The sequence below is a fragment of the Pangasianodon hypophthalmus genome, chromosome 19 (genome assembly GCF_027358585.1).
Source record: "Pangasianodon hypophthalmus isolate fPanHyp1 chromosome 19, fPanHyp1.pri, whole genome shotgun sequence".
Classification (NCBI taxonomy): domain Eukaryota; kingdom Metazoa; phylum Chordata; class Actinopteri; order Siluriformes; family Pangasiidae; genus Pangasianodon; species Pangasianodon hypophthalmus.
The window spans coordinates 17603220-17630864 of record NC_069728.1 but is presented as its reverse complement, the minus strand read 5'-3'; the positions used below and the strand labels follow the sequence as shown (position 1 = coordinate 17630864).

Below are 27645 nucleotides of genomic sequence, written 5' to 3'. Positions count from 1 at the left end.
TTGCCCTAGTTGTTTAATTTATTTATTGTCTATCTTTATAGAAATAATAATAAATAAAAACAATGAAACACTTTAGCTGTTAGAAAATAATCGACGTTCGGTTGGTTACACACATATCCGTAACACCCCACCATGTCAGTGATTATTTTCTTATGACAGCATGCCCCCCATTAGCTTCAGGAGAATTATTGGCACCCTTGGTGGGTTGATGAAAAACTGTCTTTGTGGTTAATTAGCTTAATCTCATTCCAAACGCATGAGAGCAATCGAACCTTCAATATCTAAAAAATATAAATCCCTTATGAAATATACAGGGTGTCTGAAAAGTCAGGAACCACTGAGAGTACCAAGAAGCATTATCTCTACCCTTTCATCCAATGTTAATGCCATTTTTCACCTATAAGAGAAAAATAAATATAAAAATAAGTGTAAATATATATGTGAATAAATAATAAATGCAAAATCACGTATATATGTTGTTTAACTTTCATTGGTTCCTGACTCTTCAGACACCCTGTATATAACATATATACCAAGGGTGCCAATAATTCTGAAGCAGACTTCATTTAAATGATGATATTTAATGCTTATAGGGTTTCTACACTTGTTTCCATTTTACTGGCCAAAAGAGGGAGAGAATGAGACCCTGCTCCTAAATCTATTAATAGACCAGGCGACAAGGATGGCCATGTGTGTGTGTGTGTGTGTGTGTGTGTGTGTGTATGTGCTTGACTTGTGTGTTTAATAGAGATGGCAGAGGCCAGGGGGGTGTGACTCCAGGAATATCAAGGCACTCAGGGCGTGAACGTTTGAGAAGAAGAACTCAGCTGAGGAAATTCAGTAACCTTTTGACTTTTTTTTTTAGATTTTGTGCAAACTCTCCTACACCACCAGCACCAATCATGAGCAAGAGCACGAACAGTAAAATGAGTGAAAAGGAGAAATGTGAAGCTCAGGAGAAAGTGTCAGAAAAGAGAGCTCCTCTTACAGAAGCAGCTCCTGGTGCTCCAGCAGGTGTGTTTCAGGCACCGGGGAATCTTTACTCGGCCATTCTGAGCCGCAACGAAGCCGTCAAAGATGCCAAGAGACTGAAGGAGTTCCTGGAGCTCAGGGACAAATACGTGCGCAAGAAGGTGCTGTTTAAAGATCCTCTGTTCCCTGCGGACGACTCATCTCTTTACTACAGTCAGAAGTTCCCTCTGAATCTGGTGTGGAAGCGTCCCTCGGTGAGTGGACCACAGTTTCTGGGCTTGCAGTTACAACATCAGACATCATGTCTAAATCTCCAAATTATCATCTCACCGCTTGACACATTTTCCTTGATCCTTAGTGCCATATCTACTTTTCATTCTGGCCTTGTGGTCTTCTTGAACCATACGTCTATAACCCTGTCATAAACATGTCATAGCCAGTATCATCCATTTCCTTTACACTATCTACAAAGCGCTTTGGTGTTTATTAAACGCTCTAGAAATTAATAGAACCAATTATAATGCTTCGTAATACTTTATACCACACTGCTGATTCTGATTGGTCAGAAGGTGTTGATTAATTTTCTATAACAGCAGCTCCGACAGTAGTTACAGCTTTATATTAATGCGCTCGTTCTAATACGTTATAGTTTCTATAGCAACAGCTCATGCACAGGGACTCATATATATTATATATCGACGTGTGATCGAAGTCTAGACTTTCAGCTTTATTTTAAGAGCTTCCACAAAAATATAGCATTTACCATTTAGGAATTACAGCCATTTTAAGCAAAGTACCTCCATTTTCAGAGGCTCAAAGGTACTTGGACAATTGACTGACAAGAAGTTAATTGACCAGAGGCGGTCCTTTCCCTCGTTACTTCAAGACAAATGAATCAGATAAAAGGTCTGGAGGTGATATCAGGTATTGAGTTGGCATTTGGCAGCTGTTCGACTGGAGCTACCAATTTGAAGTCCAAGGAGATGTCAATGCAAGTGAAGGAGGCCATCATTAGGCTGAAAAAACAACATAAATCTATAAGAGAGATAGCAAAAACCTTAGGTGTGGCCAAATCAACAGTTGGGTACATTCTTAAAAAGAAAGAAAGCACTGGTGAGCTCAACAACATCAAAAGGTCTGGAAGACCACAGAAGACAACTAAAGTGGATGATCGCAGAATTCTTTCCTTGGTGAAGAAAAACCCCTTCACAATATCAACAGAAGTCAAGAATACTCTGGAGAAGGTAGGCGTATCATTGTCAAAATCTACAATCAAGAGACGCCTTCATGAATGTAAATACAGACAGTTTACCTCAAGATGCAAACCACTGGTAACGTTCAAGAACAGGAAAGCCAGATTAGACTTTGCCAGAAAACATCTAAAAAAGCCTCCCATGTTCTGGAATAAGATTCTTTAGACCGATGAGATCAAGATTAACTTGTGTCAGAATGATGAGAAGAGAAAAGTATGGCAAAAGAAAGGAACAGCTCATGATGCAAAGTATACCACATCATGTGTCAAACATGGTGGAGGCAGTGTTATGGCATGGGCATGTATGGCTGCAAATGGAAGGGGCTCACTGGTGTTTATTGATGATGTGACTGCTGACAGAAGTAGCAGGATGAATTCTGAGGTGTATAGAGCTATACTCTCTGCTACAAAACTGATAGGACGCCGCTTCACAGTGCAGGTGAATAATCACCCTAAACATTCTGCAAAAGCCACTCAAGACTTTTTGAAGGCAAATAAATGGAATATTCTTCAATGGCCAAGTCAGTCGTCTGATCTCAACCCAATAGAGCATGCTTTTCCCTTACTGAAGACAAGACTGAAGGCAGAAAGACCCACAAACAAGCAGCAACTGAAGGTGGATGCAGTGAAGGCCTGGCAAAGCATCTCCAGGGAGGAAACTCAGAATTTGAGTTTTGAGAACATGGCTCCAGACTTCAGGCAGTCATTGACTGCAAAGGAGTTTCATACAAGTATTAAAATTATGGTTATATTTACAATCATGTTACTTTGTCCAAATATCATTGAACCCCTGAAAATGGAGGTACTTTGCTTAAAATGGCTGTAATTCCTAAATGGTAAATGCCATATTTTTGTGGAACCTCTTAAAATAAAGCTGAAAGTCTACACTTCGATCACATCTTGATTATTTCCAATCCATTGTGGTAGTGTATAAAGGCAAAATCACAAAAACTCCATCATTGGTATATATATATATATATATATTAATGCACTTGTTCTAATACATTATCATTTCTATAGCAACAGCTCATGCACACGTGAATGGATTAAAAACGTGTTGTTACTTAGCAAAGAAAAATGTGTAATCATTGATATGATGAAATTTTCTGTAAGGATGTGTTTATGTAACATTTATGGAAGGAGTCTCCAGTGTCAGGGCTTTGTAACAGTCAGTAAGTTTTCAAGAGTTTATGCTTTCCAGTTTCACACAGTTATTTACTTCAAGAGAGAGAAAACATAGAGGCTGGTGAGGGAACCACTGTTTTAATGATAACCTCATTTCATACATGAATGTTCCGCAACATTAAGTGTAACTATAAATGGATAAAAAGCATAATAAATGTTGTAATCGTAGACAAATCACTGTGTTGTAAGAGGAATAAAACACTTCGGAGTGTACTGTTTTAGGAAAATAATCAACTTTGGGGTGGTAACAGTAACTCTGTCGTTGATTATTTTCCAGAAACCGGACACCCTGAAAGTTGTGTTATTCCTTACATATGATATATGATGCTGTGGTAGCTTATGTCACTCTATTTAGCACATGCTTTATGACAGATCATATAATGCACACTTTACCAAGTGTCATAACATGGCTAAAGAAAACTCTTGCCTCTGATTGGCTGGAATTTTTTCATTAAAAAATTAGCTGATGTCAGTTATCATGACAAATACAGACGATACAAGTAGGCGTGAAAAGACTATGAGTATTCAGTACAGTGCTGTTTGAGAGCATTATTATCTGTGTGTTAAATTCTAACACATTTACCGCTCTAGACAAGCATGCAGATTCAGATGACTTCCTGTAAGCTCTGCTCTGCGCTGAAATAAGACGACGCTGATCTCCTGCATGCTTTGGGAATGTGAGAGTGATCTGGCTGTGTGTTAGTTGAGGTCTTAACGCAGTGTAGTATTCTCACGGCTCTCGGACAGCTGACTCTCCACGTCTCTACATGATGAAGTCCCACTGAGAGGAGAGAGAGAGAGAGAGAGAGAGAGAAAGAGAGAGAGAGAGAGTACAGACCTGATAATCAGGCGCTGTCACTGGCTGTGATTTACAGCTCTATGTCTCCATCCGTTCATAGCTGTTGAATCCTCCTCAGGAGTTGATTAATTTTCTATAACAGCAGCTCTGACAGTAGTGCAGCTGCAAATCACATCGCTCGTAACGCAGACACTCCACATAAACAGAACAAATCGTAGATATGGTGAAGTGACAACATTTATTATTCAACATTTATGGAAGGAGTCTCCAGTGTTCAAGTACCATGACAAGCTGTGGGTTTTTTTGTCCCATTAACACCAAGAGAGAAAGAAACAAGAGGATGGTGAGGGAACATAAACGATAACAGGAACTAACTTGAACGGATAAAAAAGCATGACTTTTCATTCCTTAATAAATAAAAAATGATAATATTTGGCAATTTGCTGTGGTTTAAAGGATGAGGAACAAAACACTGCACTATTATTGGAAAAGAATCCACAATACGTCCGCTTTGCACTGTGTAGCATCACACCACACTGTCACTGATTATTCTCCTATAACAGCACAACACAGAGTGTGTTATTTCATCCTTATTACGTTTTTATATGTTTTACTTTCAGTTTTACTTTAATGAGGTTATTTCTAGGGATTAAAAGCTTTGCAGCTTTTTTGTACATCTGATCTTTACAGAGGAATGAATACACACCTGTATATTATACTGTATACAGATGAATGTGAGACTACGCTCTTAGAAGAAAAGAAAATCTTCAAGGGTTCTCAGTTTCCCAAAAGTGTTTTACTTGGAACCATTTTTCAAAGGGAAACATTTGGGTGTAGGGCTTTACATAGAACCGATCAAAGTTCCTGAACATGGACACACTACATTCCCCTAAAAGGGATCTGGATTTAACTGTTTTTAAAACAGTATAGTTCTTTTTTGTTTGTTTGTTTGCTGTGAATTAATTTTAGATTTAAGTACAGCGATCACTGCTCAGTGTTTCTGTAGCAAAAAAAAAATTATATTACTATGCACTTTATAACCCTTAAGGGTTCAACAGAGTGTTTTCCCAACAGAATAAGTTCCATTTAGAATCATTTTTGGAAGCTAAGATCTCTTAATTATCCAATGAAACATTGAACAACCTTTTTTTTTTCTAAGGTGTGATACTTGTACCAATTATCAAGACAGTTTCGCTGGATTTTAAATATCTAACAGGTTTTAGGTCTTAACAAGAAAATCATCACCAGTTCTTCTGAGTTAAAGGTTCTTAACTTCTGAAATGGGTTCTATTCGAAAGCCTTTTTCATAAGGAATCAGTTGTAAGGTTGTAGAACTACGACAGAGTGTTTATTAGAAAGGGTTGAAGAAAGTAGATCCCATTTTTAATCACCTAATGAATGCGTAGAACCTTTTTTCTAACATGTACCATGTACCAAGAGAGTTGAGCTAAATGTTATATGTCTGGCAGGTTGTAGGTCTTAAAAAAGAAAATAATGACCAATAATTTGGAGTTTGTGTCACATACCTAACCATACACATACACTCTTAGGGAAAAAAAATGGTTCCTTAGAGGTTCTTCTGATAATGAAGGGTCTGAAATGGGTTCTACCCAAAAGCACTTTTCAAAAGCAAGCAGTCAGTAGTAGGGTTCTCCTAAAGGGCTCTAGATTTACATTTTTTTTTTAAAGAAACAACCTTTCCATGTAAGAATCGTTTTTTGGAAGATAAGATCCTTTATTTATTCATTGAGTAATGGCTAAAGAACCATTGAAGAACGCTCCTTCTAAGAGGTACATTTTAGAGGTACATAGCTAAATTTTAAACATCTGACAGGTTCTACGTCTTAACAAGAAAATACTGACCAATAATTTAGAGTTTATACTACAAACTTATCCAGGAAATGCATGCACTCTTAGAAAAAATGGCTCTTCAAGGGTTCTTTAAGGGTTCATTGGATAATTAGAGGTACTTAGCTTCCTAAAGGGGTTCTACTTGGGACCCTTTCTGATAAGTTTGTTGTAGGATTTTTACATAGAACTTTTAAAGGCTCCCATAGAAGGACGAAGTAAAGAATTTTAAAGGGTTTTAGATTGAACTTAAAAAAAAAAAAACAGGGTAATTCATTCAAGTGAATTCATTGTTGATTTAAATAAAGTGAACATTCATCAGTGTTTCTGTATTTGTATGTTTATCAGAAAGGGTTCCAAGTAGAGCCCCTGTCTCACAGTTAAGAACCCTTAATTATCTGATAAACCCTTAAACAACCCCCTTTTTATATAAAGATGTACCATGTTCCAGGATTAAGCTTAATCCTAAATGTCTGACAGGTTCTAGATCTTAAAAAGAAAATAATGACTAATCATTTATAGTTTTATTTATCCAAATAATACTTACACTTTTAGAAGAACAGGTTTTTCAAGGGTTCTTTAAGCGGTAAAATTAAGGGAAAATTAAGAAAAGGGGGAAAAAAATAAAAAAATAACAAAAAAATTAAGGGAAAATAAAGAAAATTCATTCTTAGGTTCCTAAAAATGTTCGACTCTCAATCATCTCTGATAGGAAAACACTCTTTTGTTAGACCTTTAAGGATTCCCTTCAGAGGTACAATTCTTAATAGTTATATATATATATATATATATATATATATATATTTTTTTTTTGCAAAATTAGTTATATAAAAAAAAGTTATATAAAAACATTTATCTCATGTCTATCCATGCCACTCTTTTCACAGCATGAAATAATTTTTCTTTAGTTTCTGATTTTCTATAGTTTTCATTGTAGTTTTGATTAACAGTCAAACCTGTGACCTGCATGTGTTATATGAAGTGATTGACAGGTGGTATATAAATATAGTAGTGAAGTCGATGTAGTGGCATTAATGTACTACATCGCAGGCAATCGTCATGTTATAAGCTCTTCATTAAACCCGTGCTTCGGGCCTGGCCTTCAGAGATACCATGTGGTAAATGCATGAATGTGTTTACTGACTCCAGCATACTGGCAGGAGAATGGAAATGTCAGTGTAGATGTTCGGTATGCACACACCGCTATGGATCCCTAGTTGTGTATGTATGATCTTTTAATTTACAGTGCAGGGAAGCAAAAATGGAACGAATCGCTTTAGTCCACTGCACAACACAACACAACAGGTGCAGCGGATCTGTGAACGTCTGCAGTTATATTTCATACTCATAAGGCTTCAGAGCTGCTACTGTAGTCTTATAACACAAGCAAGGATTCTTGAGTTTAAATCCAAAAATGTCTCCATTTGGAGTTCACTGCTCCAGAAATCACACAAAATGCACTTTAATTATTCATTATCAAGTGTGTTAGTTTCAGTAACATACAGAGAGAATCATAATTAAAAGAACCCTGATGCATTTTTTCTATTTCACCTGAATTTAGATTAATACTTTAACCTCACAGCTATTTTTCTCCCTTTAAATCCAATATGAAAAAAAATTGAAATATAGCAAAAATCACTTTTTCGCTAAATTTGCAGTGATTTATATTGAGCTTGGAGAAGTCTTAAACTGAAACAACATGTTGGAAAGTTAGATTGAAAAATTGAAGGCAAATTTATGAACATTATATGCTGGAATTACAATGACAAATGCATGTAACCGTGTGGTTGAGCTGCCTGCTAAAGGGTTTAAAAAAGCGTATCTTTTTGTAATTAACTCAAAGCTTCATCTCTTCTTCAAGTTTCAGCTCAAGGTATAATATACGTATCACAGGAGTTCTATCGTAAGCTGCATTAAAACTGTTGTAACCCCTGGAACGTTTAGCATCAGGGGATTCAAACCTACAATGTGTGTACACCTAATGCTTAAAAGGACATTTTGTCTTCAGTAAGCACTTTATCTTGGATCCTGGATCCTGGATCCTGGATCCGGAGTCTATCCCAGGAATGCTGGGTGTGATGCGGGAATACATCCCAGATAGTGATCGAACAGTAATATTTCCTCACCACATAATTATTTCTGAACAACATTTTTATGTTTTGAAAATCTATGCATAAATCTTCTTTTAATTGGACTACAGACTGTAAAACATTCCTGTAGAGTTTACGATAAATGCCTGGCAGTTAAATTACCAGTAAGCTCCTATACAAAATAAATGCTACAACCGTAAAACTAACTTAGTGCAAATTGCTGGAATTTGGCATCTCAAGAAAACACTAATAATGCTGTAATAATACAGGGCTGTCCTACTTTACAGTAACTATTCGGCTATTATTGTAAATACACTGTATCATACTGTAACAATATTTTAATAGTAATAAGACAAAGCCAATAAACTGCTGTAAAAATAAAGCAACTATTTACTGTATATAAATAAAATAAAATATGCACCAATGTTTACAGAACAGATCTTCCCTTGTGTTCCTTTTTGCTCTTCAAACATCATTAAATGAGATTAGATAAGATAGGATCAGATAAGTTTCTTTTATTGTTACGGTACAGGTGCAAAGAGATATCATCTGGGGGAAGCCTGTAGATGCATTTAAAGAGTAAGAAATAAAGAATATAAAAAAAATCGAAATGACAATAATACAAAAAGTGCATGGTGCTAAAATAGAAAAGGAAAGCTACCTGAGTCTGTATGATTAAGTGGTAAGTGGTTGTAGTAGTATTCACAGCTGATATGTAGAAGGATGACAAAAATAAAGCATTATAAATAGTTATATGTAGTTATATATATAGTTATAAGTATAAAAGAAGGTGTTGCACAGAATGACCTCACAGTTATTGCACTTGGAAAAATATTAGATTAAATTGCACTTAGGGAGTGGACTGTACATATGTCCAGAATGTGTGTAATATGAGCTGATGTCCTTAGTGGCCCAGTACAGAGTAATGTGACCTGCCATTTTGGTGGGGGGAGTGAACACAGAGAGCCAGTGTTAACCCTTTCATGCATAAATTATTTATATGCATATCTAGATTCTTTAGATTTTCTCTTTTTTCCCCTTAAAACTGCATGATATTTGAATACTGATTCTCTTTAAATATCTAAATGTCAGGCGTCAGAGATGGTGACAGTTGCAGGTTAAGTTTCTTTACCAAACCGCAGGCAAACAATTCCAAAATGTTAAGCAGAGTCAAGGTCAATTTACAGGCAGAAGGCAGGCGATGAACCAGCAAAACATGAACCAGAAACTTAGTCATAACCATAAACACTGTTGCGTAGACTCAAAAGGCTCAGCAAGGTAAAGGACACTGAGCATATACTTCACATTAACTGAGTGGGGTGAAAGTCCTTATATACTGAATGGCTGTAATAGAGTGATTGGGTTCACGTGTGTGATCTGTAAGCCTGTGAGCATGAGCATGACAGTCTCTGTGGTTGCTGGGTGCTGTAGTTCTCGGTGGCCATGTTTGTAGGCCGCTGTGTGTTACTTGACGTTGAAGGCAACGCTGTTTCCAGCATTGACATCACACTAAATATCAAATATTTTTTAAAAAATGGATTGTGCATGTGTAAAGATAAAATAGTATGCCTGAAATAATAATAATTTAAAAAAATCTTCCAATGTCCAAAAAACGTTCAGGTCTAAAAGTGAGTGTACACTGCTGCTAAGGACATCAGGTCATATTACACACATTCTGGACATATGTACAGTCCACTCCTTAAGTGCAATTTAATCTAATATTTTTCCAAGTGCAATAACTGTGAGGTATCATTCTGTGCAACATCTACTTTTATACTTATAACTATATATATAACTACATATAACTATTTATAACGCTTTATTTTTGTCATCCTTCTACATATCTGCTGTAAATACTGCTACAACCACTTACCACTTCATCATACAGACTCAGGTAGCTTTCCTTTTCTATTTTTAGCACCTTGCACTTACTGTTAAATATCAATTTTCTTTTTTTTTTTAAAGGATTGTCCACTTGTAAAAAAAAAAAAAAACAAAGCTAAAATAGTATGCCTGAAATAATAATTAAAAAAAAAAAAATCTTCCAATGTCCAAAATGTTTAACATTCAGGTCTAAATGTGAGTGATTTCTATGTAGATAAAACTGATTTATATATTCATAAGATTAAAATGCATATTAATTATGATCCAATAATTATTTGTGAATGAATGAATTAAGTGTAAATCTATCAGAATTATTACAACTCATAAGGAATATATTTAATTTTTAACAAGGTGAAATATCCAAGAACGGAGAATAGTGCAGGTTAAGCAATCTGAATTTAAAAAACATCTAATGACCTGGTTTTTCTGATGTTCCCTGAAACACTATTCCAAAAATGAAGGATTATGAGGGAAAAAAAAAACAACTTCCACTGCTTGAGTTGTGTGGATTAACAGTAGGTCTGCCTGAGCTGAGTAAAGTGCTCAGGATGGGCTATACTGCTTCAGGAGTTCAGCAAGACACACTGGAGCTAAAACCAATCAGAGCTTTAAACCATTCATAAAGCCAGAATTTGTAGAAATTAATAGGCAGCTAGTGTAGCTTGAATAAGACTGGAGTAAGATGGTAATTCTGTATTCTGAACTCACTCAAGCTTTATTAAAAATGCAAAATGTTACAATAGTTCAATGTAGAAGATAAGAAAGCATAGACTAGTTTGAGCATCATGTAGGCTGGCATACTGGCTGTTTCTCAATTGATAATGTGCCATTTTAGAGACGTTATATGCACAAGAATCAAATAACAGACCAACACCAAGGTCCACAGTCTATCACACCACACACACTGATTATTTTATTTAGGAAATTGCTCTGATCAAATATTTAATTTTTCCCTTTTTCGGCTGCAGATGCTTTAATACAGCATTCGTCAAGCGCAGGTCAACTGGCGACGGATCCCGGAACTAATTAAGTAATTAACAGCTAATTATGCACAGAACTGTTGAATAGTACGTGTATTAATGTATACTCCTTCTTTATCTTAACAGGAAATTTGTGACAATCCACAGTTCATTATTGGAGGGGCAAACAGGACGGATATTTGCCAGGGAGACTTGGGTGAGTAATTAATCTGAGTTACTTACAGTGCATTTGGTTCAATTCGGTTATACAGTGTTAAAAATTGATCAGACCAGAAAGAGAAATCTCTGAGTGTGTGGAAAAGGGGCATATGTGTTCATTCACTGGTCACTTCCTGTAGTTCAATAAGGGTTGAAAATCTTGTTCACTAGGCTTTTTTGAAATGCAGACTCAGACCACCTCTCCCTCACAGACGACCTTGGACTAGTTATTTTGTTCGCATCTGTGTGCGATTACTGTATTCACACCTGCAGAAATCCACCGCCTTGACTAAAAGTTGCTTATGTGAAAGACTTCTGATGTAACTCACTCCTAATACACAAACCCACTTCTTTTTCTTTTGGATCTTCTTCTTCTTGTAAGTAATAAAGACTCTTTATTAACAGTCCTGGATAATCCAAGTCCTGGATAATCACAGGAGAAGAGCAAGCACTAGTCAGAATGAAAATGAATGGATGTTTAATAGCAGAAGTGAAGTCATGTTATCAAGTTCCTCTTTAAAAGCTAAATAAAAGCCCATAATAAACAAAACAGTGATATCTAGCTGTATATTAGACTGTTTATAGCTGCTATAATGTAAGCGATAACAGGAACGAGCTTGTTCTGCAGGAATTCCACAACATAACTAGAAAAGATGAAAGAGTATAAAGTGTCATTCAGCCATTAATTAAAACAAAAATACAATCATTTGTTTGATATAAGAGGAATAAAACACTTCAGCACACGCTGTTATAGGAAAATAATTAACTTCAGGATGATAACAGTAACTCCACCTTATCACTCCAATCTGTTGTTGATTATTTCCCTGAAACAGCACGCCCCCCCAAATGTTTTATTCATTACATAGGCTATGTATAATAAACAGGACTAGTTTGTTACTTTAAACACTGTCTACTATTCCTTAGAAACACAGTATAATAGGATAATTTAATTCAAGACAGAATTTAATTCAAGACAGATGATGTCTGGTGTGAGTCTGCAGTCACTCTTGGTCAGATATGTGGCTTGAAATGGTGTTGTTATGTCCCTGACATTTGCTAAACTTGGCAATCAGCTCCTTATCTCAGTCAGGACGGTCTTTATAAAGAGAACAATAACAATAAAGACATAACGTGGCACACACGGCATACCCTTGGCATCTAGTCTTCAAGCAAAGATTAGACCTTAAAAAGATATAGAGAGGTAAACATATACTGTATATTCTTTTCAATTAAGGAATAATTATGTGGACATACAGTGTAACAGTTAATATAATAAGTAAGCTATTGTTTTTTATTACGATAGAAGAATATAGCAGTTACTATCAGTCAGTATTATGTTTCACTAAAGGTAATATGTGTATCTGATGAGAGGCAAATGACCTTCAGAATGAGGATCAGAGAGGGACATTGTTATTGCTAGCACAGTTACAGTGGCCTTTAATAGGAGAAGAACTTTCAATGAGCCCAAACATAAGGGATAACAGTCAGGTTTCACCGTTAGCTCCTAATGTCAGGAAATCCCAGGGAGCAGGATGCAATTGCAGATATAATAATATATATAATAATCTTTATTATAAACAACTAAAAATAACAAATAATGAAAAAGGAAGCAAAAACCCGAAAAACTAGAGCAAGACTAGACTCGAACATGGTAAGGCAAGGAAAGTCAAGGCAGGAAACCTGGACATGAAAACAAAAGCTATTCATGGTGTACACACACAGTGCTCCACACTAAAGAGGGAAAACACAGAACCTAAATAGGTTGACTAACTGGGAAACACAAAAATAGGTGTGCACAAACAAGGAAAGAAATGGGGCAGACAACAAAGAAGAATTAAAAAAAAGATGTGAGCGAGGGTGCCCTCTGGTGGTCTGGGTCGGGACGGGGGTGTGGAGGGTTTGTTCATGGTGGACTTGACACCTAAAAAGCTTCTTTTCTCACTAGCAATTTTTCAGAGATGTTCAAAATCATATTAATGAGAAATCTAGCATATCCAATGCTCTGATGTTACACTGCAAAAGCTAACAACTGGTTTATAATCTCACATTTTGATAGCGCAACAAAAAAAGCCTGAAAATATCCACTATACCTGCTCAAAAAGAGGTTAGGATGTAAACAACAATTTGCTGCCTGGGTAAATCATTGAGAATATGACAATGCATATAATGTATATCAAGATGCAAATACTGAAATCCCACTCTAGTTGACCTTTGACAAAAGTGAGCTTGTTCACTAGGTGTTTACTAGCTGGCTAGGTATGTGCTAGGTAATGTCAGTAAACACTGCACAGGAGTAATGTCAGTAAACACTGCAATGTGACCTTTTGCTTTTGTATGCCATAGCTAATAGCATATCAAAACTAGGGTTGTGACAGAAAGGGGTGACATTGGGACAATTTGGAGACTTAAGCATATTTAAAGATATGTGGACTCTTTATTGAAAAAAAAAACAAAACAGCATCTTCTTAATTAATATTATTTCTTAATTGTTTTAAGTCCAAGTTGCTCAGGCCATTGTCTACAATTGGAAGTAAAAACTTACATGTTTTCTAGGTTCCAACTGCTTACTTACTTTTGACTAAAGACAGCACAGAACCTGAAAATGGGACGTAATCTGTGACTGGTTGTTTCTTTCCAGAAAGTAACCTTTGATAGACACTGACAACTGATACTCTATAGAGCTTCTCAAGGCCAGATGGGAAAGAGTGAGAGTGAGAGAGATCAAAAATACTGTCCCTTGAATGACCCATAGCTTAAGGTTAGGACATGTGCTGAGTCACCAGATCTATTGGCCATGGGATCCAGTGATATGACAAGCCACCACTGGGCAGGCTGACAGAACTGGAAAAGGTTGGAGGGAAAGACATGAGGAGAATTCTGCAACCTCAGTCCTGAGCATCTGTTTTCAGCTTGTTGACTGAGCAAGAACCTATTAGACCCTGTGCTCAAATCATAAATCACATTGGGCAAAAATAGCTCAGTTACGAGGCACAGATGTCCTGTAAAATTCATTCTAATCTTAAACAGGGCAGCAGCATCAACATAGGCCATCAACGAGAAGTGTTCTGTACACTGTGAGCTTTCTGAACACACACCAAATTCAGCTTTGATAAAATAAACCTGAAAGTTTAACAGGTGCAAATGACCTCCATGCTTTTTGTGTTCAAAATGTAAATGGAATTATAAGGGATTCGGTTGCCTTTCAGGTGTTTTAAGCATCAATAAGACCTCAGACAATTTGTTGCACTTACATCCAGTATCACTCCCTCATGGATAAAGACCTCATTATGGTGAACGAGTTCATGTACTTCAGTGAACCTCAGGGGTATTCCACCAGGAGGTTAATTCTCCAGTATGGCCACCATTGATTAACAGATCTAAGGGGAGTGGTCACACAAAGATTAGAAGGTTAGAAGGTACAAAAAGACTTAGTGCACCTTGCCTGGATTAGACATACCAGGACCCAACCCTGGAGCCAGACCTAGGAGTGGTGTCAACAGGTCACCAGGCCAACCCAGTCAGGCAATGTGGAGCCATCTTGTGGGGTTACCACTTGCAAAATTATGAGTAGGAGTGAGGTACAATGCCAGTTGGGTGTCAAGCATGTGATGGACAGTCTTAGACAGACTAGACTTTGCAATGGAAGCTTGCTGTGGAACCATGGAATGTCACTGGTGAGGAAAGAGCCCGAGTTAGTGTGTGAGACGGAAAGGTGTAGACTAGATATTAGATATCACGCACAGCTCAGACTCTCAATCAGGAGTGGTCTCTTTCATACTCTTGTTCCAAAAGAAGACTCATATGTGGATACTTACCAGTCCCAGGCTGAGGGCCTGAGTTGGAGTTTTTTCAGGTGGACAAGATCGTTGCCTCTATGTGGGTTGGACTGTCAGGAACGAGTCTCATGATATTGCGTATCATAGTGGTAACCCTAGGAAAATGCTGGTAGACAAGTGGTGAGGGAAACCATCAAGTTGAAAAATGAGGTCCTCTGAGTAATGCGCATGGAGAGCTCTCCTGAGTCATTTGAGAAGTACAGGAGAGCCAGCAACGCTTGAGCATGGGAGGAGTTTGGAGTGGCCATGGAAAAAGACTTTTGGCTAGAGAGATTCAGTTTTCAGACAAAAAGCTCTGTTTACTGGTTAATCTATGTACCAGAGCCGACCCAGAACCTGCTGGAAACATGGACATGGAGACATATTTCACAGTTGGTTTGGGAACATATGGAGATTCCCCCAGGAGAAACTGGAATCTATGACCAGGGATAGAGAAGTCTGGGATGACTTTTTCAGCCTGTTATCACTGTGAACCCCGTTAGGAAAAGCGGATTTCCAACCCATGTCTAAAAATCTGGACATGCTACCAATTATATAGAATGGAGTATGGTATGTTTTTGAGTCTTTTTTAGAGACACTTGAGAACTTTTTAAAATACCAAGTGTGAAAATGCCCTAAAGCACTTCCTCCCTCAATGCAATAGTGCAGCACATTCATTTGGGCATACATATCATACACGTTTTTTTTTTTATATCTTTTATCAGTCTGCACTCTTACTTTCTTTTTGATACTCCAGGATCAAAAAGTCTGGACCTTTCCTTGCAAAATTGTTACCTATGAGGATTCTCTTTAATTCTCATTTATCTCTTTGATTACTGACTACACAGAACCATTAAGTGGTGCATATTAGTTGTTTCATTTGCCTTTGTGCACCATGAGCACACCTCCTTGGGCAGATTGTAAACCTGAACAAATGAAGATTTTTTCATGTAAATCCATAAAATCTGTCATTTTAATTTCTACTCTCTGCAGGCGATTGCTGGCTCCTGGCTGCCATTGCCTGTCTGACTCTGAATGAAACCCTACGATACAGAGTCGTTCCACCAGACCAGAGCTTCACTGAGAACTATGCAGGCATTTTCCATTTCCAGGTGTGGAGGATCTTGCACCATGATATTGTTTTCCTGCAAAGAAAAGGCATACTTTAGGTTGAAATTAAGTCATTTTGAATAATCCAGTCCTAAATCGCTCTTTTTCTATTTAGTTCTGGCGCTATGGTGAGTGGGTAGATGTCCTTGTGGATGATCGACTTCCCACACACAAAAACCGTTTGGTGTTTACTCGGTCGACACATAACAATGAGTTCTGGAGCGCGCTTCTGGAGAAAGCTTATGCCAAGTGAGTTCACACTGTAAAGTTTACAGTAGATTTTTTGAATATAAGAACTCTATGGTCTAACTTTTAATTGTTTGGTATTTAAGACCAGAGTAAAACATAAGGAGCAGCAAAAATCTCAGTTTTACAGGATTATTTTCTTATAAAATATTTTGATTTTGGTCCAAGGCTGCATGGCTCCTATGAAGCTCTGAGAGGTGGTAACACATTGGAGGCCATGGAAGACTTCACCGGAGGTGTAACAGAATACTATGAGATTACAGACGCACCCAAAGAAATATACAACATCATGAGAAAGGCTTTGGAAAGAGGTTCACTTATGGGTTGCTCCATAGATGTAAGTGCCTTGATTTCTTTCTTTTTTTTTTTTTTTTACAAGTCTGTCAAGATCTTGAAGTAGCAATTTCTCTATGAAAATCCATGACTTACTCCACTGCAAAAAATACTTTGAATTAATCAACTTTTGTATCTGAATGCTGCGAGTACAAGAGTTTAATAATCAAGCATATGTTAAAGTGAATGTTTCATGCTTTGGCATTTCCACGGTTAACTTTCCGAAGAACTAATAGTAAGTGCAGGGCAACAGGTCCACATAAACACAGTGCTAATATTCTATCAGCTAATAAGCATCCTTATTTTTTGAAATTGCACATTATTTGTTTATAAATGTACAATTTTATTATTTCCTACTTTCTTGTTTTCAGGCTTTGGTACCGACTGCTAGTGAAACCAAAACTTCTACAGGTCTAATGAGAGGCCATGCTTACTCAGTTACTGGTGTTGAGCAGGTAAGTGACCCATGTGATAATCTAATGTATCTAATAATAATCTAATCTATCTGTCTATACCACTCGTCTCTAATACTAGTCCCGCTTTGCATTTTAACACAGCTTTTAGCATTTTTCTTTGGGGACGTACAGACCCCAAACAATCTTATGGACTTTATCATATTATGTGATCTTTTTAAATGGAGGACTGAGGCATCAAGTAACACTAACCCCAAACCAAGCTTAACCTTCACCCAATACTACTCCTAGACCAACCCTAACTTTAGCCCAACCATAGAGTTAAAATATAAAGAGATCTGTGCCATCATGGAGTTATCAATATGGCATCCAAAATAACCTTTGCCAGTATGCATAGAATAAACATAGCGAGCTCAGTGACAGTGACTGAGGTGTCATTTTATCCACAAATGGAGCTCCAAAGTTGGATAAAATGCCCAAACTCTATGGCCTCTTTCCCCAGCACCACAGATTGCAGAAGCACAGGGATGGTATTGTTTGAAAGCTACATGGTGAGTATCACTGATTGCAATCTGGAGCTATTTGGCTAGCAGTCACTTCACAATTGCAGAAGATTCCTGTTTTGGTAATGGCACAGGCTCTCAGTAAAAGAACACAATCACATGACTGGTACTCTCTCTTTATATTTTAACTTTATGAGCCCCACCCAAAACCTTACCCTAACTTAAGCCCAACCATAACTATTGCCCATCCCTAACTTTAGCCCTAACCACTACCCTAGGCAAACCCTAAGGCTAGGCTAACCACAAATGTAGCCCAACCCTAATTTATTCCCAACCTTAATTCTAGTACAACCTTAACCATAGCCCAAGAGTAACTCTAGGCACACCCTAATTGTAGGTCCACCTGTAAACATTTAGTACACCGTAACCTTTGTCCAATCCTAACCTAGCCCTAACTAGTCAACGTACAAACAATATCCTGCATTGTCTGTCCCATGAATTAGTAGATAAAACTCCTTATCAACCTAAAAATTATTTCTAGTCAGCCATAAGTTGTCTTCTTTTAAATAGTTGTGTTGTATTGGCAGGGTAAACAGCAGGACGGCAGGGACACTCGTATCCGTCTGGTCCGTGTCCGTGACCCGTGGGGAGTTGCTCCTCCACCATCTTGCAAGTCTAATGACTGGACAAAGCTTGTGACTTCTGAGCAAGAAAAACAGAAACTCCAGCCTGTTGGGCCAGGGGAGTTTTGGTTAGTCTTCTGATTTCCTTAATGTGTCAGGATTTGGACTGCAGCTTAAAGGAATACTCCAGCATTTTTCAACCTAGCCTTTAACTTTTTCATCTGCATCATATGTGTCATTACCATGAACAAGAATCTATTCTTTCAATACATTTCCCTGTATTGAAAGAAAAATAGAAAACCCATTAACACCAAACTCACTTTTAAAGGAAGTATTTTGTGGAAGGAATGAAGGGCAGTTGCTGAAATCTGGCAGTGAAACATTGCTAAAACATAAAACATATTATGATGTGAGTTATTCATGAATTTTAAAAATTTTTAAAAAATTACACTCCAAACCTTTTAAAACATGGAACTATTTTTTTAAAGAGAAGAATTTGTGGTGGTTGTTTTGGTTTAATGGAAACCACAAAACCTTTTGGAAAGCATTAAGTCGTATGAATTCTTTACTGTATTGTTCAAGCGTTGGAAAATTTGATAAAACTCCATAAGAACATGTTATTGTTGGAGTGAAAAGACTGTAGTATTAAATTGATATTATGTAGTTATACATTTCAAACAGTTATTGGCAGGATTCAACAAATGCCCTTAGAATTCCGTTATATGTGAGTTTCAAGGCAACTGGGTTTAATTTTTTTGTTTTTTTTGGTAGATAGAAAGGTGTTGAACTTCTTATATACATTACAGATGCAGTGGGTAGCAATTGAGTTGAAAAACAGTGAAATATTCCTTTAATGTTGATATCTGGAAAAGCATGTATAATGTATAGTAGCACTGCAAAATATCAAACCTAGATGATAAATACTACAGTATATGGTGGATGCAACCCAGCTTCTGTCATCGTACTTGTTCTTTGCCTCGCTCCTCCATCAGGATGTATTTTGAAGAGTTCCAGAAAACCTTCACCAAGCTTGAGATCTGTAATCTGACCCCTGACGCACTGCAGGATGACGAATTGCTCAAATGGACCGTATCAGTGAACGAGGGCCGTTGGGTGAGAGGCTGCTCCGCTGGAGGCTGTAGGAATTACCCAGGTGGAGTGGCGTTACACGATCTTTCAAATAAAGAGCATTATATGTAACAACATCACAAAGAGTACAAATATTATGTAAGGAATAAACACAGGAGGAAACTAATCAATGACAAGGTGTTGTGATGTGTCCAAAGTTATCTTATTACAACAGCGCATCCTAGTGTGTCATTTACCAAAGAATGCAAATTTTATTTATTAAAGAACGACATGTTGTACTATTTTATCCGTTTTTGGTTACATTTAATGTTGCAGAATGTCCGCCAAACCTTATATCCTGTAAACTGTCATTCCCTCACCAGCCTCTATTTTTTCAATAAATAAAGCTTGTCATTGTTGTTCATATATTTTTGCATGAACAAAAAACATTTATTTTAAAATTCATTTATTGTTAGGTTTAAATTATATGAGCATTTCCCATATAGTCCTTGTGAATGAGTTATTATGATAGAAACGTATCAGAACGATTGAATTTTCCCTGTAACTCGCCTTGCAATCGGCACTATGCCATAGCCGTGCAGTTATAGAAAACTAATCAACACTTTCTGACCTTGAGAATTCAATAGCGCTCTAGTATTAATACCATTAATGTCATTTATTCACAATTCATAGGTATGTATTAATATGCCACTTTCTGAGTCAGAGACATTAGAACAAGTCTTAGTATCTCAATGAGACTGAAGTCCTCTTTGTCCATCGTGACACAGACACCTTCTGGACAAACCCTCAGTATCGGCTGCGTCTCACCGAGGAGGACGATGATGAACCGGAGTACGGGGAAAAGGGCTGCACCGTGGTGGTGGCGCTCATGCAGAAGGGCAGGAGGAGAGAGAGCTACGCAGGAGCCACGCTGCACGCCATTGGCTTCGCCATCTACGAGGTAAACCACACCTAATTTACCAATACACCGTCTGATACTGCTTAAGTGATTTATTCATTTATAGTTCTCAGGTGCAAACATAAATAAACATCAGTGTTTCTTTACGTGGACACTAATTCTTTATGTGGGTTCTAGCTCAGTTTTTAATTTATGATATCATGTGATGTGGAACTGCATGGTTTACTTAGTCGTTAGTGATTGGTGATTGTGAGAGAAGAAATATCTGCTACATGAGCAATTAAAGATAAGTTAAAAAAAAACATCAGTAAAATAAAAAAAAAGCAATTTCAAAATGGGCAGTCTATGATGCTAGTGATGATTTTCATCTAAACTGATGTCATTTCCTGTGTTTCTCCAATCTCTGTCTTAGGTTCCGAAGGAGGTACGACTGCGACTGAGTGACAGGATGCTGTTTTTCTCATGATGTCAGATCTGTGCCGGAGATCAGACTTCTTTATTTACACAGATCATCTCACAGCACATCTCCTGCACTTGCACTCACTTTTCTTTCACTCCTTTATTATTTTCTTCCTCCCATCCTTTTATTTGTTTCTCTCATTTTCTGTTTTTCTTGTTAATTAATTTCTGTCATGCTCTCTTCCTTTCTGCTTTTATTACATTCTTTCTGCTTGTTGCTTTTTTTGTTTACTTTTCTTAAACCTGCATTATCTATTTCTCACTTTTGATTAATTTTACTGCTTAACATTTAATTTTTTCCCTCCTTTTTTCCTCTTGCTCTCTTTGTTTCTCAATTTTAATTAAGTTTATTTCGTTTTTTCTTCTTCCCCCTTTCTTCTGTGCTTCCTTTCTTGTCCTTCCTTCCTTCACTTTGCTTGCCTTATCTCATTCCTTCCTTCACTTTTGGTCATTCATTTGATTCATTTGATTGCTTTTCCTTCCTTTACTCTTCCTTCCTTCCTTCCTTCTTTCCTTCCTTCTATCACTCTTCCTTCCTTCCTTCCATCACACTTCTTTCCTTCCTTCCTTCCTTCCTTCCTTCCTTCCTTCCTTCTTTTCTGTTCTTCCTTCCTTCCTTCCTTCCTTCCTTCCATCACTCTTCTTTCCTTCCTTCCTTCCTGTTCTTCCAGGATGTTGTCAAATTAACACTTTCCTGAAACCCACATTCTACTTTTACTTTGTATATTAACAAGTCATATAATATCATATAATATCATATAAAATCATATAAAACATATGAAACAGTGTAACTTCTTTTATTTATTGTAAATGATACTAACATACTGATTACACTACAAATATAGTACATGTATATCTGTAAAAACAGATTATTTGGTATCAAAAGCTTTCTATTTCACACTGCATTCTCTTCCTCCTCCTTTGTTTAATCATCTCCAGTTTTTCGCTTTCTTTGGTTTCTCCAACCCCAGATGCACGGTAACAAGCAGCACCTTCCCAAAGACTTCTTCCTGTACAACGCTTCCAAAGCTCGCTGCAAATCCTACATCAACCTGCGGGAGGTGACGGAGCGTTTCTGTCTGAGCCCCGGAGAGTACGTCATCGTCCCGTCCACCTTCGAACCTCACAAAGAGTCTGACTTCCTTCTGAGAGTTTTCTCTGAGAAGAAGAGCACATCAGAGTGAGTTTCAGCGGAATGTGGGCATGGAACTAGTGGGGTCTTCAGATATCTGTATGTGTGTGTGTGTGTGTGTGTGTGTGTAGGCCCCTTACAGAAAAGCCATAATTCACATGTGAAATTTACCCCTGTGATTTACACCTTACATTTCATGTACTACATGTGTTTTTTATTTCCACCTCTGAGTTTTTAAACATGATTCATTTCTTTTCAAATGGGATTTTAGTGTTTTAAGCCACACAAGAAGTTGTCAGCATGTTTGGAAAGTTATTTTTTTTTGTGTTATTTAGTGTCTGGTCATAACGTGTGGAGTTTATCAGTGCTTTATGCTTTCTCTCAGGTTGATGGGAGCAGTGATCGAGGCTGAGCCGTATTTGGTTTGTTATTTAACATATCCATCTTTCAGCATTATAAACCTACATTTATCATGGCATCATATCAATTCAACACACAATCCCTTTTCATTTAAACCTGCATGTAATTTTCTGTGGTATTTTTCTCAATGCTGCTTTGTTACAATATCTTTTGTGAAAAAAAAAGAGAAAGAAATTAAATTGACCTGAATTCTACTTTATGGTTTTCTTCTGAAGAAAGCATTTAGTAACGAGGTACAAATTTTAATCTAATCGTTTTTTTTCTTCAACAGTTGGAAAATGGCAAGAAGAAAATTAAGGTGAAGCATTTTGATGTAGCATGCCAGTGTGTCATCCATCGTCTTAATATTATTTCACTTATCACACTTTTTGTATGAATTAAAGCAAAGGTCAACTCGGCAAAAAAAAAAAAAAAAAGTATTTTGTTATTATTGCACTAACAAAGAAATAGGAATAAATGCTTAGAAGAAATTAAATGATCAAACAAAAGAATAAAAAAAACTTCAAACTAGAAATAAGTAAAATGTCTAGAAATATGCTGAACTGACTTGCAATTATTTTATAATAATCCTTTTTACTGATCATGAGATGTTTAATACTGTATGTTTGCACTAAAATTTTTTACCATACTCTTTCTCTTACTGCTAAATTTATCAAACATTCATTGAACCACAAAGTCTATTAACATCTGTCTTTTTTTATACTTTCAGCTCTTTCAGGAGGAAGAAGAGAGTGAGGAGGAGAAAGAGTTCAGAGCCATTTTTCAGCAGATTTCTGGAGATGTGAGGTCAAAGATATCTAGTGTTTGTCATCTCATCAGTGTAGTGAAATCTACTCTTCTACTCACACCATAAATGCTGATTTCTCTCTCAGGATATGCAGATCAATGCCAAAGAGCTGACGATTGTCCTCAACAAAGCAGTGAGCAAACGTGAGCCGTCACATTTGGGGAAAAAAAAAAATCAGTGACTAGTTTTGGTTCACTTTCCTATTCGTGTTCTTATCTCATCTTCTTATTTGATCAGACAAACAGCTGAAATCAGGAGGTTTCAGTCTGGATAGCTGCAGAAGCATGATAGCGCTCATGGATGTATCCTTGAAGTTCACTTTCATGCATGGATTCAGCCTGTTATACAGAAACATACGAGAAATTCTCATTAGGAGAAGTCAGGCTGATTAAAATGGAGTGAGATTCTTATGAATGAGGCAGAATTACACCTTGACCTTGCACTATAAAAGACTGACGGAACAGGACGATTAAACCTGCAAGAGTTCAAGCACTTGTGGAACAAGATCAATCAGTGGAAGGTAGGTCTAACGGTCCTAAGTGTATAATATGCAGTCAGAGCCTTGTGAAACATAATACTGCTACAAATCTCTTTACAAATGCATGGCATGATGTCGTGTTTTGTCGGCAGACAATCTTCACGCGCTATGACACGGACAAATCCGGCACCATCAGCAGCTTTGAGATGAGAAATGCTGTTACCGATGCAGGTACACGTCTTTCACTCATTGTTTCATCTCCTTCCTCGTCGCTGAAACCCAACACTGCCTGAGATCCCCACGGTGAAGCATGGTGGTGGTAGCATCATGTTCAGCGTTCCCCCTTGCCTCTTGGCTGCTTCTCAGACTAATCCCCTCTTTACCCTTTCGCTAACTTTTGGTGGAGATATATATATCATATAAGCTCATATATAAGATGATATCATATATCATCTTATGATTGTATATTATGATGATATTAGCATCATGAAGACCTAGGAGCTATCAAAACAAGTCCAGGGAAAAGTTGTGGACAAGTTGATTATGAAAACATGTATTAGCGTGTTTGTTTCACAATATATTTCACTCACTCAGGTTTTCAGCTCAACCCCCAGATTCATGAGATCATCGCAATGCGATACGCCAGCGAGCACTTGTATTTGGATTTCGACAGCTACATTTGCAGTTTAGTGCGACTCGAGGGAATGTTCAGTAAGTGTGCTTTCGATCTTTATCATTTTTCATGGTGTCATGTAATGAACCCTAACATGGAAGGATAAAATGTAATATCTGTATTATTATTATTATTATTATTATTATTATTATTATTGGTCCATACATATCCACAAATGCATTTCACATTCAAGTGGTATTTTCTGAGACTCCAAGCCTTGACCTTTTTTTTTTATTCCAGTCACTCGATACTGCCGAGTAAGTATCAGCTTAGTGGAGCTAGATGGACAGATCCATTTATCCATTTTTATTGCTGAACTCCTTGTGCGAAAAAGACTAAAATAGCATGTACACATGTATTAAATGTGGCTTTAATGAATGTAACTTCTAATAACATTTCAAAATAGTAGTGGAGATGGCTGATCTCAGATATTGGTATCAGGCTGAATAGCAACAAAAATGGTGAAAACATATCAGGTATCGAATTCTGTAACCAATAGCAAAAACTGGAATTGGATTTGGAAAAGAAATTTATTTTTAGAACTGGAAAAGTTTACAATCAAACAACAGTTAGTTTCAGTCCATTAATCTGATTGGTCGAGCGGCGATCCAAGAATGCTTATATTTAGTATAACCTCACTAAGACGTTTCACTGTGCGTATCACTCCACTCGTCTGTGTTCTCCATGTAAAATTCCACTTCCTAGTTCAAAACCGTTACTACAGTAGAGTTAGCGACATCATCAGCAGACAAGCCAAATGATATATATATCTTTTATATCATATATGAATATAACTTTTGGCTTAAAATATGAAAATATGAAAATATGAAGGCTCGTCAGATGTAGATGAAAAGGAAGAAAGGAAGCCAATTTCACAGGAAGCACCTTTAACGGGATTGTACAAATCTCTGTGAGATAGCTAGTGAGCTAGCCGGTTTGCTAAAAAAAGTGAGCTTCTTCTGGACCAGTTTCCTCTAGCGGAGAAAAAAAACCAAACAGAACATTTGTCCATATTGTGTCTGAAATATCAGTTACTTGATATTAATTTCTTGTTTATAGAACTGTTTTATAAAAGCAATATCTCACTCACAATTGTGCAGTTATATATCGGCTGTAGCTATTGATATTCAGTATAACCGCACTCATGAGTTTAACCACGAAGTGCTTCAGTATTAAAAAAATATTTTAAAGCTTAGTAATTTTTTAAAGAAAAACAATATCGGATGTGTATCGGGATCAGCTGATACTCAAGGTTTCAGTGTTATTGTGCCACCTCTAAATAGTAGCATATAAAATTACTTTTCATAGTTAGAGTGATGTTTGTAACATTAATTCGTAAAAATAAATGAATAAAACAAAAGAGGAGAGGAGATTGTGTTTTTCTCTAATGATCCCATTTAAAAATGTCTTTGTGTACATGAGCCAGTGCTGTCTCTTTATTATCAACTATACAAATATCAGATAATCTTTTTCCTTAAGAAATCCTAAAGTGTATATATTTTGTTATAGGAGCTTTCAAAGCCTTCGACAAGGATGGAGATGGTCTCATCAAGCTCAATGTCCTAGAGGTAGAAGTCAATACATCACAAATTCGGTCTCTATTGCATTAAAGTGCTGCACACGCTTGTTAAACCTCTCCTCGTTCTTCTTCTGCAGTGGCTTCAACTGACCATGTACGCGTAGTGAGCAGAACAACTTCATCACCTGGATAAAACATGAGAATGTGGATATTTCCATCTTCCACACACGTACAAGGACTGCGGAGCAAACACTAATAATCTAACACAACTTTTATAGCAGATGTTGCAAATTCCCTGAAAAACAACGCTGAAAAAACGACAAACTTGTTTTTTTTTTTTTTTTTGCCAACAAGACTGTGATGCATTCTGTTTCAGTAATGTGCTGCTTCAATTTATAACACACTTTGTGCGGTTATATTTTTCCCTCTTTTCATTTCCAATGATTTAATTAATGAACGTGACTGCAATAAAGGATTTGTTAATCTGAGTTTTATTTCATCTCAGTTTGTTTTGCATCACTTTATTTTAAACACCACTTTATTGAACAAAGACAGATGAAATTTTAACTTCTGATTCATTCTTAACGTTTGAACCTTAACCTTGACCTAGAAGTAATTCTTCTTGTCCTCCATTATATCTTTTTGTCCTGCATTATGTATCGATTAATTCACCATTTGCTGCTTCATAAGTAAGCAGCAAAGTAATTAGTTTATCAGTGAGATTCATTACTAGGTACATAACTGAACAAGAAATAGCATTAAAATAGCATTTTTCCTTTTTTTTTTGGAAGTCCATCTAATATTTCCTTTCCTTTTTGGAAATTTGGGAAAGCTGAAATTTAATTTTAAAATTTAAATTTAATATATTTATTTTTTGCATGCTATAGCATAAAGAATTCGAGTTTTTTAAAGTATTTAGAGGTGTTTTGTTCTACTTTGATGGGCAATTTTTTATTTTTTTTTGGAAAATGCAATTGAGAACAATTTGTTCACAAATTCTAACACTTCACACAACTTCAGTCTGATCCTGAATTGATAAGAAACCTATCATGAAACGTATCCCACACTGGTTAATGTATTAATGCTGCGTTCGACTAAAACTCGTAACCTGGAATTTCCAACCTGTGACTAGAAAAAAAACCCAAAGAAAACGGAAAACTCAGAATTCCTACTCGGAAAATCAGGAAGTCAGTCTCCACAACCCTGAGTTCAGCAAGTGACGTCACATCAACATGGCTGCTCACAGAACAGTAAACAAAGCAGCCCTTCTTACCTTTAAAGGTGCAACAGTCGATTTTGTTTTCTTACTAATAATACGAATAAGCTGAAAAAAATATATGTCGAATTTAAAAAAATTGCTGGTATAAGACATGACCTCAGGAGAAAAGTATTACATGGCTGAGAAAACCCCTTTGGAAAACTGCATTACAGTCCGGAATGCATGTTTGTGTTTACAAGGCTATCCCGTCAGTCATTTTATAGCCACTCCCTCACACTCCTTCACTCCGCACCCTGCTAACATGCTAATACGCTTATTACGAAGAAAAAAGGACAGCGACTGCACTTGTGACCATTCTCATAAATCATCATGAGCCGGATTTTGTATGGTTATAGTGTTATATAGTGCGCTTGATGTCATGTGATATCATGAAAATCCTTGCTAATGCTAACTCTGATTAGTATGCTAACTTGTTGAATACCCTGTTGAACTTGGTTAGACCCTAGGCACCCTAACCCTAGGGTTACAGTTAGCTGGCTAGATTGTTGCTAACAAAAGATGAACATGTAGGCGTCCATTTTTTTGTAGCTTGAACACACGAAGCTAAAAAATGACACAATTCTGATGTCATTTCCGAAGTCCAAATCAACCGCAGCATTATTGTCAAGCTATCACAGCGGAGAACAAACTCAATTAAAAAAAAAATTGAGATTCAATTAC

At 36.9% G+C, this 27645-nt stretch overlaps 1 protein-coding gene across 3 annotated transcripts; it reads left to right on the top strand.

The window, feature by feature from the left end:
- The first annotated feature begins 766 nt into the window (after positions 1-766).
- On the top strand, positions 767-26194 carry capn3b (calpain 3b). Of its 3 annotated transcripts, XM_026923789.3 has the most exons (21): positions 769-1226; positions 11137-11206; positions 16017-16135; positions 16249-16382; positions 16548-16716; positions 17084-17167; positions 18216-18379; positions 19244-19404; positions 20108-20280; positions 20651-20662; positions 21669-21877; positions 22215-22251; positions 22521-22547; positions 22959-23030; positions 23122-23179; positions 23274-23338; positions 23488-23556; positions 23667-23745; positions 24109-24225; positions 25697-25755; positions 25844-26194. In XM_026923789.3, the coding sequence occupies exons 1-21, from the start codon at positions 903-905 to the stop codon at positions 25868-25870; spliced, it is 2229 nt and encodes a 742-aa protein (XP_026779590.2). In that variant the 5' UTR covers positions 769-902; the 3' UTR covers positions 25871-26194. The 3 variants fall into 3 exon arrangements, 2 of the variants coding, with proteins under 2 accessions (XP_026779590.2, XP_053098305.1); XR_008305292.1 differs by lacking the exons at positions 23667-23745; positions 24109-24225; positions 25697-25755; positions 25844-26194 and having other exon boundaries at positions 767-1226; positions 22959-23035; XM_053242330.1 differs by lacking the exons at positions 769-1226; positions 11137-11206; positions 16017-16135; ... (7 more) ...; positions 21669-21877; positions 22215-22251 and having other exon boundaries at positions 22531-22547; positions 22959-23035.
- The last annotated feature ends 1451 nt before the right edge of the window (positions 26195-27645 follow it).